This window comes from Rosa rugosa, chromosome 2 (genome assembly GCF_958449725.1).
Source record: "Rosa rugosa chromosome 2, drRosRugo1.1, whole genome shotgun sequence".
In the NCBI taxonomy this organism is placed as follows: Eukaryota; Viridiplantae; Streptophyta; class Magnoliopsida; order Rosales; family Rosaceae; genus Rosa; species Rosa rugosa.
This window is the reverse complement of record NC_084821.1, coordinates 67,732,026-67,746,787: the sequence shown is the minus strand read 5'-3', so window position 1 is coordinate 67,746,787 and position 14,762 is coordinate 67,732,026. Positions and strand designations below refer to the sequence as shown.

The following is a 14,762-nucleotide window of genomic DNA, read 5'->3' as shown; positions in this document are numbered from 1 at the left end:
CAACTATAATAAGTAAAATTAAAAACAGAAATAAAAACTCCAGCGCAAGCATCAATTAATCCAGAATGCAAACAGATCACAAGCTGCTAAGTAAGCGTGGCCCAACCCCACCACCTCCGACGGACCACCCGCTGCAACGCACATCCACCCTCACCGGATCGCGGTCAACCTTGTTCCATCCGGGCCGCGCCGTGGAAAAACATCACCCTCTCCAAACTTTCCCTTCCCTATGCCGGAATCAAAAGCCCAGATGCAGATCGAAAAATTCCAATCGGATCCAACCCATATTAGGTCAGTTCGCGCCGAGCCAAGCAATGCCTCCACGATCCCATCAACTCCAGCCCACCTCCGAACCCGCGATGCCACTAATAACATATATTGTGTGTGTGACAAAGTTGGCAGGAATGTCAAAGTCGGAAGATTTATTTTCCTCTCTAGACCACACACACACACACTCCATATCGGTGTATGGAATAGGTTTTGATATTTTTATGTGGGCATTTGGAACATATTGAAAAATAAATTTTGGAATTGATAGTTTTTCATTCTATTGTAGTATTTAATTGGTAAAGTCATAAGAATGAAAGATAAAAGTATAATTTTTAATAACGCCCTTTTATTAATTTAACAGACAAATATAACATCAAATTATTAAACAAAGAATCACAAGAAACTGCATATGTTCCATCAACTACATATACAATATGGGAATTACAGTCCTGATCACATGGTCAGTTGCTGACCATGTGATCAGGATCGATGGGAATTAACCCAATTGCCCGAGTTGGAACACAAACAAACTCTCATACAAGAAATTAACTACATAAACAAGTCATCAGGCCATCTCAATATCATCTCATCAACTTCAGCATATATTGAACAATTATAAATGAAAAATAAATAAATAAATAAATAAACTTGTATTTTGTTTGTCATATCTCAAGAAAAAGATACTTCCAGAATAAGATAATCAACTTCTTCCTTCAAGAGCAAAAGAAAGCTTTGCATCCTAACTTTGAATTATTATCAACTTTCTTAATTTATTTTTAGCAGGTAAGAGATCAAAAGATAAAGGAAAAAAAAAAAGGGTTAATTACATATAAGAGTGCATTTTTGAATGTCTTTTTAGTCATAAGGCCACCAATTAATTTTTTTCTCTCATAAGGCCACTAGATTAAAAAGGATGTTATATTTTAGGCCTGGGCATAACCGAATGAAAATCGGTTTTCCGACCGTTTCGAACCAAGAAATATGGTTCGGTTTCCGAACCGAATTAAGGAAGGAAAAAACTCAGTTTTGCCGAACCGAAACCGACTATATGCGGGTCAGAATCGGTTTTGAACTCATTTCCGACCGTATTAAGACCGACCCGACCGATTTGAAAAATATATATTAAAATTATATAATTTATATTATGTGTCAATATTTGATTGGTTTATTTTTTCTTTCAGTACACCTTACCTCACTGAATCTAAATGAAAATGAAAACCTAATACCCACCCCCTTTACCCACACAGCCGATCTCACTCATCAGTCATCTCAGATCTCACTTTCTCAGTTTCTCTCGAGTCACTCTCTCAGAGTCTCAGTTTCTCTCAACTCTCCGAACGAACACCGACCGCCGACGTCTCTCTCAGTCATCTCCATCTCCGATTCCGACGTCTCTCTCAGGCTCTCAACCATCTCCATCTCTGATTCCCACACAGCCATCTCCATCTCTGACGTCTCTCTCAGCTATCTCCGACGTCTCCCTCTTCTCCGACGTCTCTCCGGGCTCCGGTATGTGATGAAATTAGTCAAATTGGGAATTTAGATTTAGGGTTTTCTAGTTTTCTGCTTTGATTTCTGATGTTGTTTGTGGGTTTTACAACTTTAGTTTCTACTTTGCAACCGATTGTTGATTGTTGGTGTTTGTGGGTTTTGTTTTTGATTGTTGTGGGCTCAGATTATGAATTAAGGTCACGAACTTGATTTGTTTTTTATTGTTGTTTGCTCAGATTATGAACTTGATTTTTGATTTGTTTCTGACTTGATTTGTTTTTGTTGGGATTAAGGATTTAAGGTCATGAACTTGATTTTTGATTTGTTTGCTTAGATTATGAACATGATTTGTTTCATTTGTTATTGGCTTACTGAATATAGTTAAAGAAATTGTTTCTTCTGCCTTTTTAGAACATCTGAGGCTAAAATTGTGTTCTATATTTTTTGCAGATGATGGAAGGAATTCAAGGAACTCCAGGAACTCAAGGAAATTGATAACATAATATGAGGATTGTTGCATTTGCAGATGTGCTGAGTTATGATGTTATTATGTTATGAGTTATGGTTGAAATTTTAGGTTATCATCGATTCATGCTTAGATTTTGCAAGTTTGAGTGCTTGGATTTTGAATAATGTTTGTAATGGCAGTAATGTTAGTGACTTAGTGATGCTTAGATTTTGCAAGTGCTTGGATTTTGTGATGCTTCTCTTCACGTTTGTGAAAGACTGAGAGTGAAAATATACTGAAAAAGTCATTATGGGCTGAAGATTGACTATAATAGGCCTAGAAAACAAGGTTCACATTGGGCTTGAAAATGAAAATTTGGGCCCATAACAAAACCGAAACCGACCCGGCCCGATTCTGGAATTCGGCCCAAGCTTGCAACAATATGGTGTTCGGTGTCATAAATGGGATTTCCGATTGGATCGGTTCGACTTCGGTTTGGGCCTGAAACCGACCCGGCCTGACTATGCCCAGGCCTATTATATTTTGGATATAAAAAACTAATATATTTACATAAATGCCACTTGAGTAAAAATTCAACAATCATTCTCTCTCTCCTCTCCGGCAGGTCTCCGGCCAACTCCGGCGAGTCTCCGGCCAACTCCGGCGAGTCTCCGACAACTTCTCACGAACTCCGGCGACCACAAAACCTACTGTCAGTAACACCAAAAGCTACTGTGGCAAGCAACAAAAGCTACTCTGATGAGATTTCCGGCAACCTCCGGCGAGGTCACAAAAACTACTATCACTAGCAATAAAAGTTACTGTCACTAGCAACAAAAGTTACACTGGTGAGATTTCCGGCAATGTCATAAAAGCTACGATCACCAGTCACAAAAGCTACTATCACAAACAAAAGCTACGCTGGTGAGATTTCCAACGAGGTCACAAAAACTATTGTCACTAACACAAGCTACGCTCTCCAAAATCAAAAGCTACTATCCTTACCAACAAAAGTTACTGTTATCAACACCAAAAGCTACTCTCACCAGCAACAAACACTACTGTCACCAACACCAGAAAACTACTCTCACCAGTAACAAAAGCTACTCTAACCATCATCAAAAGTTACTCTCAACAACGCCAAAAGCAATAAACAAGCAAAACAAAAACTACTCCCAGATATTGAGAAAACTATTCTCAGAGACCAACAAAGCTATGGAAATGTAAATGATACAGCTAAAATAAAAAAGCTATTGCAATGGAAAAAAGATACTTTTGTAGTTGTAAAACGCCACTACTATAGTTGTGAAAATCTATTACAATAGTTGTAGAAAGCTACTATCAATGTGGTAATGCTAGTGTCATATTTCAAATGGCCACCATTGATGTTTCTTCTTGTCAAGCTGTACCACTCTACGCTAACCTTAGGCGTTATTTTGCCACCTTCAGCACTAGACTTCATTGCAATATTTCTTGGTTGGCCGAATGATCTCTTGGTCAATGGAGCCTTCACTACCCAAATTGACATGATTTTCGTAATCTAGCACTGCAAATGCAAAGGGAAAGAATTCAAAAACAAAGATACAACAAAATATTAATATTTGAAATGCAAACTAAAATCAGCAGCGTGCAGTTGCACTGTAAATGTGGTACTCTTTATTAACTGGATAATCAAAAACAAGTAATCTAAAAAGCTACTGATATAGGTACGTAAACCTACTATGACACATGTACAAAGCTACTTGACCAGTAATAAAAAGCTACTGACAAAGAAATTTATTGCACAAAATCATATGTTGATTGTCCATGTTGATAGTGCAACACAAATCTCAACCAAGAAATGCTAGAAAACTAAGTTTCATACAAAATTCTGATACAGTGCTAGCATTACACTAACATACATGCAATAGCATATAAGATAAGACAACAATCAATCAATAACAATGGCAATAGCCAGAATGTCAATCTTTTTGCTTCCTCTGAGCCTAACAGGGAATGCATTGTAAGCTGCAAGACCTCAAAATGCATTTTTCATTTTTGATTTGATTGTAAGAACCCATAGCAGTGAATACTACTCATCGATCATAAACAAAAGTTCGATCCAAATATACTACAAACAATTACTTCAAAGTTTTCACTAGGCAATTAAAATCGAGGTTTTCAAAACAATTTGCAGCTATAAATTCAAATTCAAACGAAATGGAAAATGCGAATTACTTGGGAGACGACGGAGCCGAGGCGAATCCGAGACTTGGAGACAACGAAGCCGAGGCAAGGGAGCACGAGAACGCTAGGAACGTCGATGGCAGAACACCGAGAAACGCCGACAGCGCTCGGATCTACACCAAGAATGAGATCCAGAAGCACACCAACACCAAATTTAGAGGACGGCGACGTCGGCCTTGTTAGTGACGACGACTGGAGCTTGCTCGTAGACCTTGAACATCTACACGCACTGGTAGAGCGACGCGAGCTTGTTGGCACCGTGGATCTTCGAGTCGCAGGTCAGGCACAGGTAGGCCAAGTCAGTGAGGCAAAAGAAGGTCGCCGGCAACAACTTGTCGGTTCGTAGGGCTTGGGGGAGAGGCCCGGCAAGAAATCTCAACGCCGAAGTACGAGCACGAGGTCGAGTTCACAGAGAAACCACAGGCGAGTAGAGAATCGGAGAGATCTGAGTTGGACTTCAGTGAGGTAGCTCCGATTGGAGCTTCTTCGTCGTCGTCTTCAGGCATGGCGGCGCCGTTTCGAGGTTTTGCAAGCTTAGACCAATTGGAATCTCACCAGATCGGAGGCGGTGGTCGCCCGAATTAGAAGGGGGGAGCGTCGTGCCTGTGGTCGCCGGAATCGGGGGCGGAGACCAAAGGTGTGAAAATTTGTGGTCGTGGAGAGAGAGAGAGAGAGAGAGAGGGGTAAGGGCGTAGACTAATGGAAAAGAAAGTGGGAGGGTAAAATTGTCACGAATGAATTAATTTGTGGAAGCAAGTGGCTCTATGTGTACAAAAACGTACAATTAAGTGGCCTTATCACTAATTAAAGTTTCAAAAGATCACTTGTGTGTAATTTTCTAAAAAAAATAAAAATAAATGAATAACGAGAAAGGCCAAATTACCCTCATATGTTTGGCACGTGATAACACTTAATATGGAACTTGACGAAAGTTAATGAAAATATGTAAATTGACAAATTTTAGAAAAATTGGGGGTATTACGGTCATTAAGCCCAAAATTTATTAAAACATTCAGTGGCTAATTGGCCATTATCATCGATCCTTCTAATTACAGCTCAAGCTTCCATATATATGTCCCTCGTTACAGACAGCAATGATTAGCCAAGTTCCCAACTTGCTACTGCCCACTAGTTTGAAAAGAATGTAGAATTGTAGATTACAAGAACAAATTATTTCCTTCTGTAAGTTGAATACAAATAATTAACCTAGTAATTACAGACGGCACTTATCATCACTCCACTATAACGTCTTGTCGTCCCTTATTATGTCGTCAAAATCAAAAAGAGAATGATTAAAACGATCGACTACTTCCGGGAGCGTCCCAAGGCCTTCATAGCAGTCGCCAAAGTTATCCTCAGCCATCTTCACTATACTCGGTGAGGACGATGATGATGATGAGGACCCGAATATCCCTGCCATAGCTGGTTGAGTAGAGGTTTGTTGTTGTCTAGTGACGTCGTTGTTGGTGTTGCTAGCTTCTTCACTTTGTCTATATGAAGAAGCAGGATCCGTAAACAATGTCACCATGTTGTTTGTTTCTATTAGTTGTTCATTGCGTTGTTGTTGTAGTAATACTACCGCTGAAGAAGTCTCAACTTCACCGGTTCCGGTTTCATTGTAGGCGTATGGCGTGTATATGCTTGTTGTGTTGGCATGGGTTTTGCTGTTGGTGTGATCGATGGTGGTGTTGGTTTTGGTTTTGGTGTTGGTGTTGTCTCTTTTAGCGGTGTTGGTGTTGGTATGGGTATAGTTTTGTTGATGATATGAGGTTGAGGAGGGCTTGACAACATGGACTGGTCTTACTTGAGCCTGCCGGTGGATGGAGACGTACTGCTTCCTCGCATGACAAGAAAGAGCTTAATTAGTTAAGAATACAGATTAAGTGAAGCAAATAGATTATGCAGGATTCATGCATATAAAGAACCTGCAAAGCATTCATGGAAAATCCATTATAGGCATAAAAAGATGGCTCCATATTGATATGCTTAAAACAGTCTGTCTGAGTGAACGCGGGTGACTTTCAACTGTAGGTGCATGTGAGTCTCATAATAAATCTCATTCAAATTATTGACGCACCCAAGTACAAATTTGTATAGTATTATGTATTCTCTTGTTAATTTTGTGAAAGAGTGGCCCGCTTAAACTGAAATCTATACACAAGTCATGCCTAAAAGGCTAAAACACCCGTTTTAGTCTTATTTGGATGAAAGATTCTTTAGCCGGTTTTATCTGAACTGCTGGCTCATTGATGATTAAAACAGTTTCTTTTTTTTTTGAAAGGATTAAAACAGTTTCTAAAACTCTCAGAGGATGCAAGGGGAACGTGAGTCCTAGCTGTATATTCAATGTTACCAATACATCATTTCCTCTAATTAATTTCGCCTCACTCTAATACAAAGTTAACTGTCAGCATAATTGAAAAAGGTGTAATGCAAATTTGTCACCATGCATGCAGCCTTAAACAAACTCTATCCATCTTTCTTGATTCAAATTTCAAAAATCAAAATGCTCATCTTTATCCAAAGAAGAAAACTAAGGAGAGTAGAACTCACAATATTCTTGCATTCATCTTCGTAAAGATGAATGCTATCTCCCACCTCCACTCCAGATTGCCTAACAAAGTCTCCTGTTACATCGAAAGACGGACATATACTAGTCAGTGAAGAACTGAATACATTCCATGTTCGTCGCGCAGAGAGAGAGAGATCGAGAGAGTCAATTGGAAATTTCATTACCTGTGTTTTCAAGCACATACATTCGGCTTTTGTTATTTGACCAGTATCTGTGTCAAAAATTCAAAATCAACAAGCGGAAACAGTTTAATTAATTGATTAAAACTGTTTGCCATAGATGAGGTTCACTTAGCATTGTCATCAACTTACTTGTATTTCAAACCCCATTCTTGGGTTGAAAGAGCATCCCTGATTCTCAGCTCTATGCCTTCCTTGTCGGAGAGGCTTGGAAGGTATTTTTCAGCCTCTTTCTGTGAAGGAGGTAAACAACAGATCAACATGACATTAGTGACTTCATGAGTGACTTAAGAAAGAGCAAATTTTTTTTTTGGTGCAAAGCTCTAGAAACCAGAATAATGGTCGCTCTTTAACTTAGAAAAGAGAAAGGAAAAAAAAATAAGAAAACTAAAGGAGAAAAGGTGCTCATCACCTTCGGAAGGACAATCCGGCCCAAAGATCCAACGTCACTATTCTTCAGCTGTTTTTCGAACAACATTCTCAGTTTCTGTGCAACAGAGATATATGACTAAGAAAGACAAACTTCAAAACAGAAAAACAAAACAGAAAGAAAATATAACAATTCATACATAAATCGAGAACACTGACCTTGTTATCCGGCGTGCAGAATGAGTAGATGTATTGTTCATTCGGCGTTTCAGAAACAGCACTAGATGGATCCTTCCCTACTGCCAACCTTGAAGAAGCAGCCGCGGCACGAGCAGCTTTTCTTGTTCTCAGAATGTTGCCTCTTCTTTGGCGTGCCATCCTTGTTTCCCACGCAGCCGAACTTGGGACTGGATCGGGACGCATGGGAGGAGGATATGAAAAACATGGTGGTTGCTGCCAATGTGGGTGTGGTGGTAGGTAGCAAACCACTGGATCATGATACAACTGAGATGATGAACTTTCCAGAGTTGAAGATGGAGAAGAAGAGCTAGCAGTAGTTGTTGAAGGTGTGAAAGGTGGGCGGAAGTTCTCCATTATCAAACAATGGAAAAGAAGAGAGACAGAGAAGTTGGTCCTTGGGGAGTTGTATTGGTGATAACAGAGTTGCTCTTAGTTTCTGGTAGTGATGTTTTGGGTTTTGGGTTTCTGTGTGTTTAAGTAGGTACAGGGAGGGGCTGATGGGTTTTGGTTTTGGACGTTTTCTAGGAATCTGTGGTGCCATTCAGAAGAGAACAACTGTTGGCATAGAATGGGAAAGAGAGAGAGCAATGAATAGTTCCGGTGAGGCAGAGGGAGTGAAATGTGGCACAAGACTGGTTTTTTTCAGGTTAAACTCTTTTCTCACTCAAACTCTCTCTCTCTCTCTGAAAGGCAAGCATTACAAGAGCAATGTGGGAGGGGGTGGGATTGGGTTTAGGGTTTGAGGTATTATATGTTGGGTAGTTAATTTGCTATTTCCAGGCATGATTTCCTCTCTGTGCAACGACTCCCCAGAAACGGCAAATGGCCAGACCTAGTCCTCCTTAAGTTTCTTTTCTATAAAATCATGTTTTTTATATCTGGTTGAGTGCTGGTCTAACCTTGATATAGTTATGGTTTATAAGTTTATAGGTCATTTTTTTGGTTTATATAATGTTTGGGATGTGAATAAACAAGGTTGTCTAATGTTTGGAATGTGAGTAAAGAAAGGGGCAGCATAACCTGATGAACTCATCAATGAGATCTGTGCTTTCATTTTCGTCTTGATTTGAAGCACTCCATTGTTTGAAGCCATGTCTTGATTCTTGTTTTTCATTTCTTCAACCACAGACCATGAATCGAAGACAACGCCTTTGAGTCCACCCTGCATCAATGAAGACAATGGAAACATTTTCCAGTCAGAAAACATGTTCCAATTAATTAAGAGAATTCTACCATAAAATCATAAATACATTAATACTGTAGCCTTGAATCTTGAGATATGAATAAACCAAACACAAAAAATTTGCATACAGATGGGGAAAAAAGTCTAGTTGTACGTTCTTACTTCTTACGAACTTTTTTTCACCAATTAAGCTAAAGACTGGATATATGTTTAAGACGATATGATTATGTTTAGGTAGGGAAGACTTTGTAAGGTGAATTCTACAGAAATCCATAATCTCATGGCATCTTAACAGCTTCAAACCTTCATCAGGCCTTCATCTCCAACAAAACGTTGTCATAGTATTGCATAACAGAAATTGATTTTATCATTCCCGTGAATAAGGGAATACAGGCTTTAACTTGTAAACTCTAATAAAACTGATAATCTTCCTCTCAGAGCAAGAATTTGATATTTTGCCAAAAGGTAACAAAACACAACTTTAGACAGGATCTACAGGTAACAAATCAAGCAAATAAGGTAATCCAGACAGCAAATAAGTGCATTTATACACGATTCACATGCGCATGAGAAATCATGTATCACAAATCATAATATCACTGTCAAGATTAACAAATCAAGCAGAATATCCTTTTAGTGAAGGAAACACAGCGCTATAAGATCATAATGCAGTATTGGTTCTTAGTACACTTACAGAGTTCACCACAGAATTAAAAGGAAATTCCTCCATGCCAATAATTCAATGAATATCTCTTATATTCATCACCACAGAGAAAACTGCTTCAACTGCTTCTATGAACTCTATAAAGAAAAGAAGAACAAGGAAGAGAACTTGAACTGTGAAATGTGAAGATGCCTTGAGAATAAGCTGGTGTTATATAGAAGCTTAAAGGGAGTCTCAACAAAATGCATGCAACTACCGGCCTAGGTGATTACACCTGCCTCAGGCGTGTCGCCCATGCACTCAACCTGTAAAGCGAGAAAACGCACGCCTGCCTCAGGAGTGTCGTCCATGCACTTAACCTCTAAAATGTGAAACGTACACACATCCTTGGGAAAGACAAATGGGGTAATTTAGATGAATTTCATGATTTATGTCTGATTCTAGATATTTATCACTGCTGATGAATATGAATATTAGTTTAATTTCGGTCATAAAGACAAACATCTGAGCATGTAATTTCACCTATGCTAAAAATACTCAACAGAGCTAACAACATAGGTAGAGACAGACTAAAGACGTTTATGACAAATAGCAGAACATAAATTAGCAGTAAAAGAAGTAACTCCAGTTTGTCTTTAGATTTGTATTAAAGTCTGTCAATTAACAGTAGGAATTTCCTTAGGTTTTATACTACTTTTCAGAGATCAGATCATATAATGTACTTCAGTAGAGCAGGAAAGAATACAGAACAAAACGGACACCATCTTTCATTATACAAGCTACGAGATATGAGACTTCTGTAGTTATGTGATTCATAAGAATTCACTTTTCATGATGAACTGGTAAGTTTCAAACAAATGGTCCATGATCACTGCAGAAATAAAAATGCTTTAAAGTTCATGACTAGATATGTATTCCTTCTACAATGAATGACAATGTAGTTCATAGACTCACCATCTATTAAATTTCATCCTGCAGAGACCAATATGTGTTCTACAGAGCTTTGTAAAGCTTTTGTTGGTCATCTTATCTTGGAAATTTGACACTGTTCGAATGGTATAGAACTCTACAAATTTTTGTTCATAGCTATATGACCATTTGAAAATTTTCATTAGAAGTTGAACGATCAACCCTTAACTGAAAACTCCGTTCATTTATAATTCATGACTACATAACACAATGTCAATACTTCCTGATATAAGTTCCCTTTATTGTAACCAATGTAGCGATACTGGTATATACACAGGTAGATTACTCGCAAGAGTTTTCATGGAGCTAACAAAGCAAACAACCAAGTTATAATCCAAGTTAAACAAACAATTCTAAAGGTTTAAAATGGCTTCTTCCTTCTCTAAATCCAAATTAACAGAGTTTTTGAAACTAACTACTATTGCTCTTCATATGTCTTAAACCAGAAGTAGCATGTGCTCTAACACTTCTTTAACTCAATAACAACAAGAACACTCGTGTGTCATTATAGATGTCCAATGCCCTATATTGAATTGAAAGAGAGTTTAGCGGCTTCACTTTTGCATGGCACAACTTTCCTCAGATCTTCCCATAATAAACCGAGTTGAGCTAGGACTCAATTTCCCCAAATCGAACATCTAGGTATTAGAAGTTGAAAATGCTAATTGAAAATTTTCCACATAGGGATACAGAAGCGTGGTAATAGTAAAATTGTAAGGAGCAAAGAGAGAAGTTTAACATATAAAACTGACCTGAACTTGGAAGATAGTGATGGCACAGCCATTTGAGGTTTAGCGTGAAGGAAACCGTCGGGACAGTGCAAGTGGACAAAGCTCCACCCTCTTCTAAACGTGACACCAATTTTGAATCAAACACTTCTTTCTCTCCTTCCTGGGCAAGAAGCAAGCGTTACAACTTTCATTCACAGAATCAATACGTTGTACGTACTCCAGAAATAAAAGTTTATATAAATAAAAATGAGTGTTTGTCCAGTCTTCAAACTGAACCTCTTTTGAATAGGAGTTGATTTCAAACTCAACCTCTTGGTGCCAATACTTTTCCCAAAAAAAAAAAAAAACACACCTCTTGGTGTCAATGAGCTGTGGCATGTTAATTATGTAGAATAACGGATAACGTGGAGGTCACAAATTAAAATCTCATTTAATGAGGATAAAAAAAAATTTCAATCCTTGTATCAAAATGAGTTGCTGTAAATATCTTACATGAGCCTTGAGAATCTCATGTTCCAAACAATTTAGGTTTTTGCCTCATCTTTGAATATGGCTCGATTTATGTTAAAACATGATGATGTTCACACTTTTTGCATCCAAATTCATTTTTCTTAGAAATTGTGTGAGTCATACAGTATCGCAAAATGATACCGAACGGGCCCTAAATTTTTACTCAGTCTTAATTCTTAAAATATGTTCGGAAATTACGTATCGATAAAGTTTGGGCTTGCCCAATTCCATCTTGGACCTCGAGACTTTTCACACCCCCGGGCTATGCCTAAGCCAGTTGAAATTGGACCAAGTGAACTGTATTTTTTTTTTTTTTTTTTTTTTGAGAATTTAAGTGAACTTTATTAGTAATGGCAAATTGGTTATCCTTGTACATGGATTAATGCCCACACAAATAGATGCCAAATTGGAAACAATCTGGCCGAGTGGCCGACATGTCCATAGGCTCTGGGGATCAAAACGTTTCAATTTTCTTTTTTAACTTACTCTCCAGAAATAGACCAGGACGCGTGTCAACCAACCACACTGCCACCTTGCCCTCGTTAAACTCTTTATAACATGCAAAGGGTGATGAACAAGAAAAAATATCTGCTCGAGAAACAAAAGAAAGTTACAGAGAAGTAACATAGCAGTAGCAACAATGGCAGCCAGCAATGTCATCTTCAACATCTCGAGGTCGCCGTTAACTCAATACCCGGCTTCACACTCTCTCAGTCCCTCTCTCAAAACCTCCAGGGTTTGCTTCACCTCCGCCTCCAAATTCTCCAAGGTAATTACTCTAGTTAGAGCCACTCCGGCTGAAGTTGAAAGTACCACATGCATTTCATTTTATATTGACATCTAGCTCTCAAAATTTCAGGGTCGAAATGCAGCGGAAAAGAATAAGGACTACTCAAGTTCCCGCCGGGCGTATGACGGAAAGGACTGGAGTACCAAAGCAAAGCCAACCAGGGAAGAAGATGTTGAAGATGACAAGCCACTCTTAGAGAAAATTAAGGGGGCAGCGACGGAGTACGCGGAAGAAACGATGGAGAACGTAAAAGGCGCATCGGAGACTATATCAGAGACGACCAAGGAGTATGCAGATGATGCAAAGGAGAAGACAAACGAGGCAGCGGAGACTATAACGGCCAAGGCGGAGGAGGGGACTAACAAGGTGGCGGAGCCGGAGACGACGGAGAGTGACAGTGAGAATGTCAAGGAGAGTTACAGTGAGAAGGTCAAGGAGACGGCAGAGAATATATAATTTGAACTTGTGATCGACATATTTATACATATGGATACATAAGCTTAGCTGCTAGCGCTTACAGTTGAATAAGCAAAGTTAAAGCTTTTGGTTAATACTAGAATTACAAATTAAGTTAAAGCAATCCTCTGAACATATATTTTATTTATTTTTTTGTGTGGAAATAATGATAAAGAAGATATTTCAGTAGTCGTAAAGCTTTGAGAGTTTAAGCTAAACTTATGCCAAGAAAAGAAATTTTTACCTACAAATTTCTACCAACTCTTTCAGATATAACACTGTTGTTAACTCTTTCAGATATATATCTTGCACACTGGTGTTCACCTAATTAGTTATTAACTCTTTCAGATATATATCTTGCTTTCAGATATATATCTTGCACACTGTTGTTCACCTAATTAGTTATTAATCAAAGAAAGGGGAGAGGATCCTTTCTTAAGCAAACTAATCACCTGAGCTTCCTAAACTTTCAATTATGTAATGACACGTGTAAAAACATCTAATGATTTACATACTGCCACGTAGTGTTTGACATCAAAATCCAATACACCATACTCTTCTTCCAGAAACCTCGACTCTCCTCAACATCGTGCTTGGAGAATCTCTTTCTTCGCCTCAGCCTCCCCGTCATCTCCGCCCTCGCCGACGCCAAGTTTCAATCCTCCCCGGCTCCGTCCTCATCACCACCACCCGCTGAAAGTTCTTCTCCATTGACTTCGACCTCGCCTGGGCCAAACCGGCGACTCCTTCTCCGCCGCCCTCCACCGGCTCCACCAGATGGTCGTCGCCTTTAAGCCCGTCGTAATAGCATATCTACGGAGATAATACTCTCTCTCTCTCTGTGTTAAGTTTTTGACTCGTCCTTATGGGTTTTGGTGGTTGCTAAATTTTCTTCTAGGTTGTGATTGAATTGATGGAATGAGATTGGTTGGGATTCAATTGATGGTTTCAATTTATGGGGTTGGGTGTTCCACTGAGGGGTTTCTTCCCTGTAAAATTTCATTATCTAATACCTGGGTTTCTTCCTCTCTTCAAGCATTGCGAGGGATCAACCACACCCATTAATTTGGTCTTTCTCTTTTGTTTTCATAAAATCAAACTAATTCTATATCAAATTTCATTGATACCTACTTGATTAGTTGTCATATGCATCGGTGCTGAGTGAAGTAAAAGAAGAACAGAGGGAAGAGGGAAGAGAGAGAGAGACACAGTCCATGAAAGACCATATGTATATATGGTTCATCCCATATCCTCTTTCTATGGGTATATATATGGAACACCAAATTATTCCCTCCCCCTGTATCTCCTTCACGATGATATGCTTAAAAATTATTCCCATTTGAGTCCATTACAATCTGGGGAATCGATTATTGTCAATAGTGCTGCCAGGTATCCTACATGACGGGCCCTGCAATCTTGAAACAAACCAACTCCAAAACCACAACAAAGCCAATGCATAATAATTCAATGGTAACCAGATCACTGGAGGCGAGGAATCAAACCACTGCAATGAAGAACTCAACCCCAAATCTCCACCACAGAACCACCAAAACCCCTATTATCAACGCAATTGAAGTCGTCGCAATCAGCACCGCAGTGTCCATCATTGAGCCTCCAAACGAAACCACAAGCGCCAACTCCAGCTTCAGAGAGGATCCTCTCTG

General features: G+C 39.0%; 2 protein-coding genes across 4 annotated transcripts; one reads left to right on the top strand and one right to left on the bottom strand.

Moving 5' to 3' along the window:
• Positions 1–5,436: 5,436 nt before the first annotated feature.
• Positions 5,437–11,560, bottom strand: LOC133729585 (B3 domain-containing transcription factor LEC2-like). 3 transcript variants are annotated; one of them, XM_062157135.1, is made up of 8 exons: positions 11,364–11,560; positions 9,673–9,779; positions 7,775–8,957; positions 7,599–7,673; positions 7,319–7,419; positions 7,172–7,218; positions 6,989–7,062; positions 5,437–6,266 (listed from the first exon to the last, which is right to left on the bottom strand). In XM_062157135.1, the coding sequence occupies exons 3-8, from the start codon at positions 8,147–8,149 to the stop codon at positions 5,676–5,678; spliced, it is 1,263 nt and encodes a 420-aa protein (XP_062013119.1). In that variant the 5' UTR covers positions 8,150–8,957; positions 9,673–9,779; positions 11,364–11,560; the 3' UTR covers positions 5,437–5,675. The 3 variants fall into 3 exon arrangements, with proteins under 3 accessions (XP_062013119.1, XP_062013121.1, XP_062013120.1); XM_062157137.1 differs by having other exon boundaries at positions 7,599–7,646; XM_062157136.1 differs by lacking the exon at positions 9,673–9,779.
• An 874-nt stretch (positions 11,561–12,434) lies between these two features.
• LOC133729587 (uncharacterized) lies at positions 12,435–13,287 on the top strand. Its single transcript, XM_062157139.1, has 2 exons — positions 12,435–12,621; positions 12,712–13,287. Exons 1-2 carry the CDS (start codon positions 12,493–12,495, stop codon positions 13,096–13,098), a joined length of 516 nt encoding a protein of 171 aa, XP_062013123.1. The 5' UTR covers positions 12,435–12,492; the 3' UTR covers positions 13,099–13,287.
• Positions 13,288–14,762: the final 1,475 nt, after the last annotated feature.

Bases quoted from the DNA above. Each gene is read 5' to 3' on its own strand.
- LOC133729585 (XM_062157135.1), bottom strand. From the start codon at position 8,149: ATGGAGAACTTCCGCCCACCTTTCACACCTTCAACAACTACTGCTAGC. The intron at 7,420-7,598 runs GTGATGAGCACC...CCTCCTTCACAG, and splicing joins GCCGGATTGTCCTTCCGAAG to AAAGAGGCTGAAAAATACCT. The intron at 7,219-7,318 runs GTAAGTTGATGA...TTTTTGACACAG, and splicing joins GAATGGGGTTTGAAATACAA to ATACTGGTCAAATAACAAAA.
- LOC133729587 (XM_062157139.1), top strand. From the start codon at position 12,493: ATGGCAGCCAGCAATGTCATCTTCAACATCTCGAGGTCGCCGTTAACT. The intron at 12,622-12,711 runs GTAATTACTCTA...TCAAAATTTCAG, and splicing joins CCGCCTCCAAATTCTCCAAG to GGTCGAAATGCAGCGGAAAA.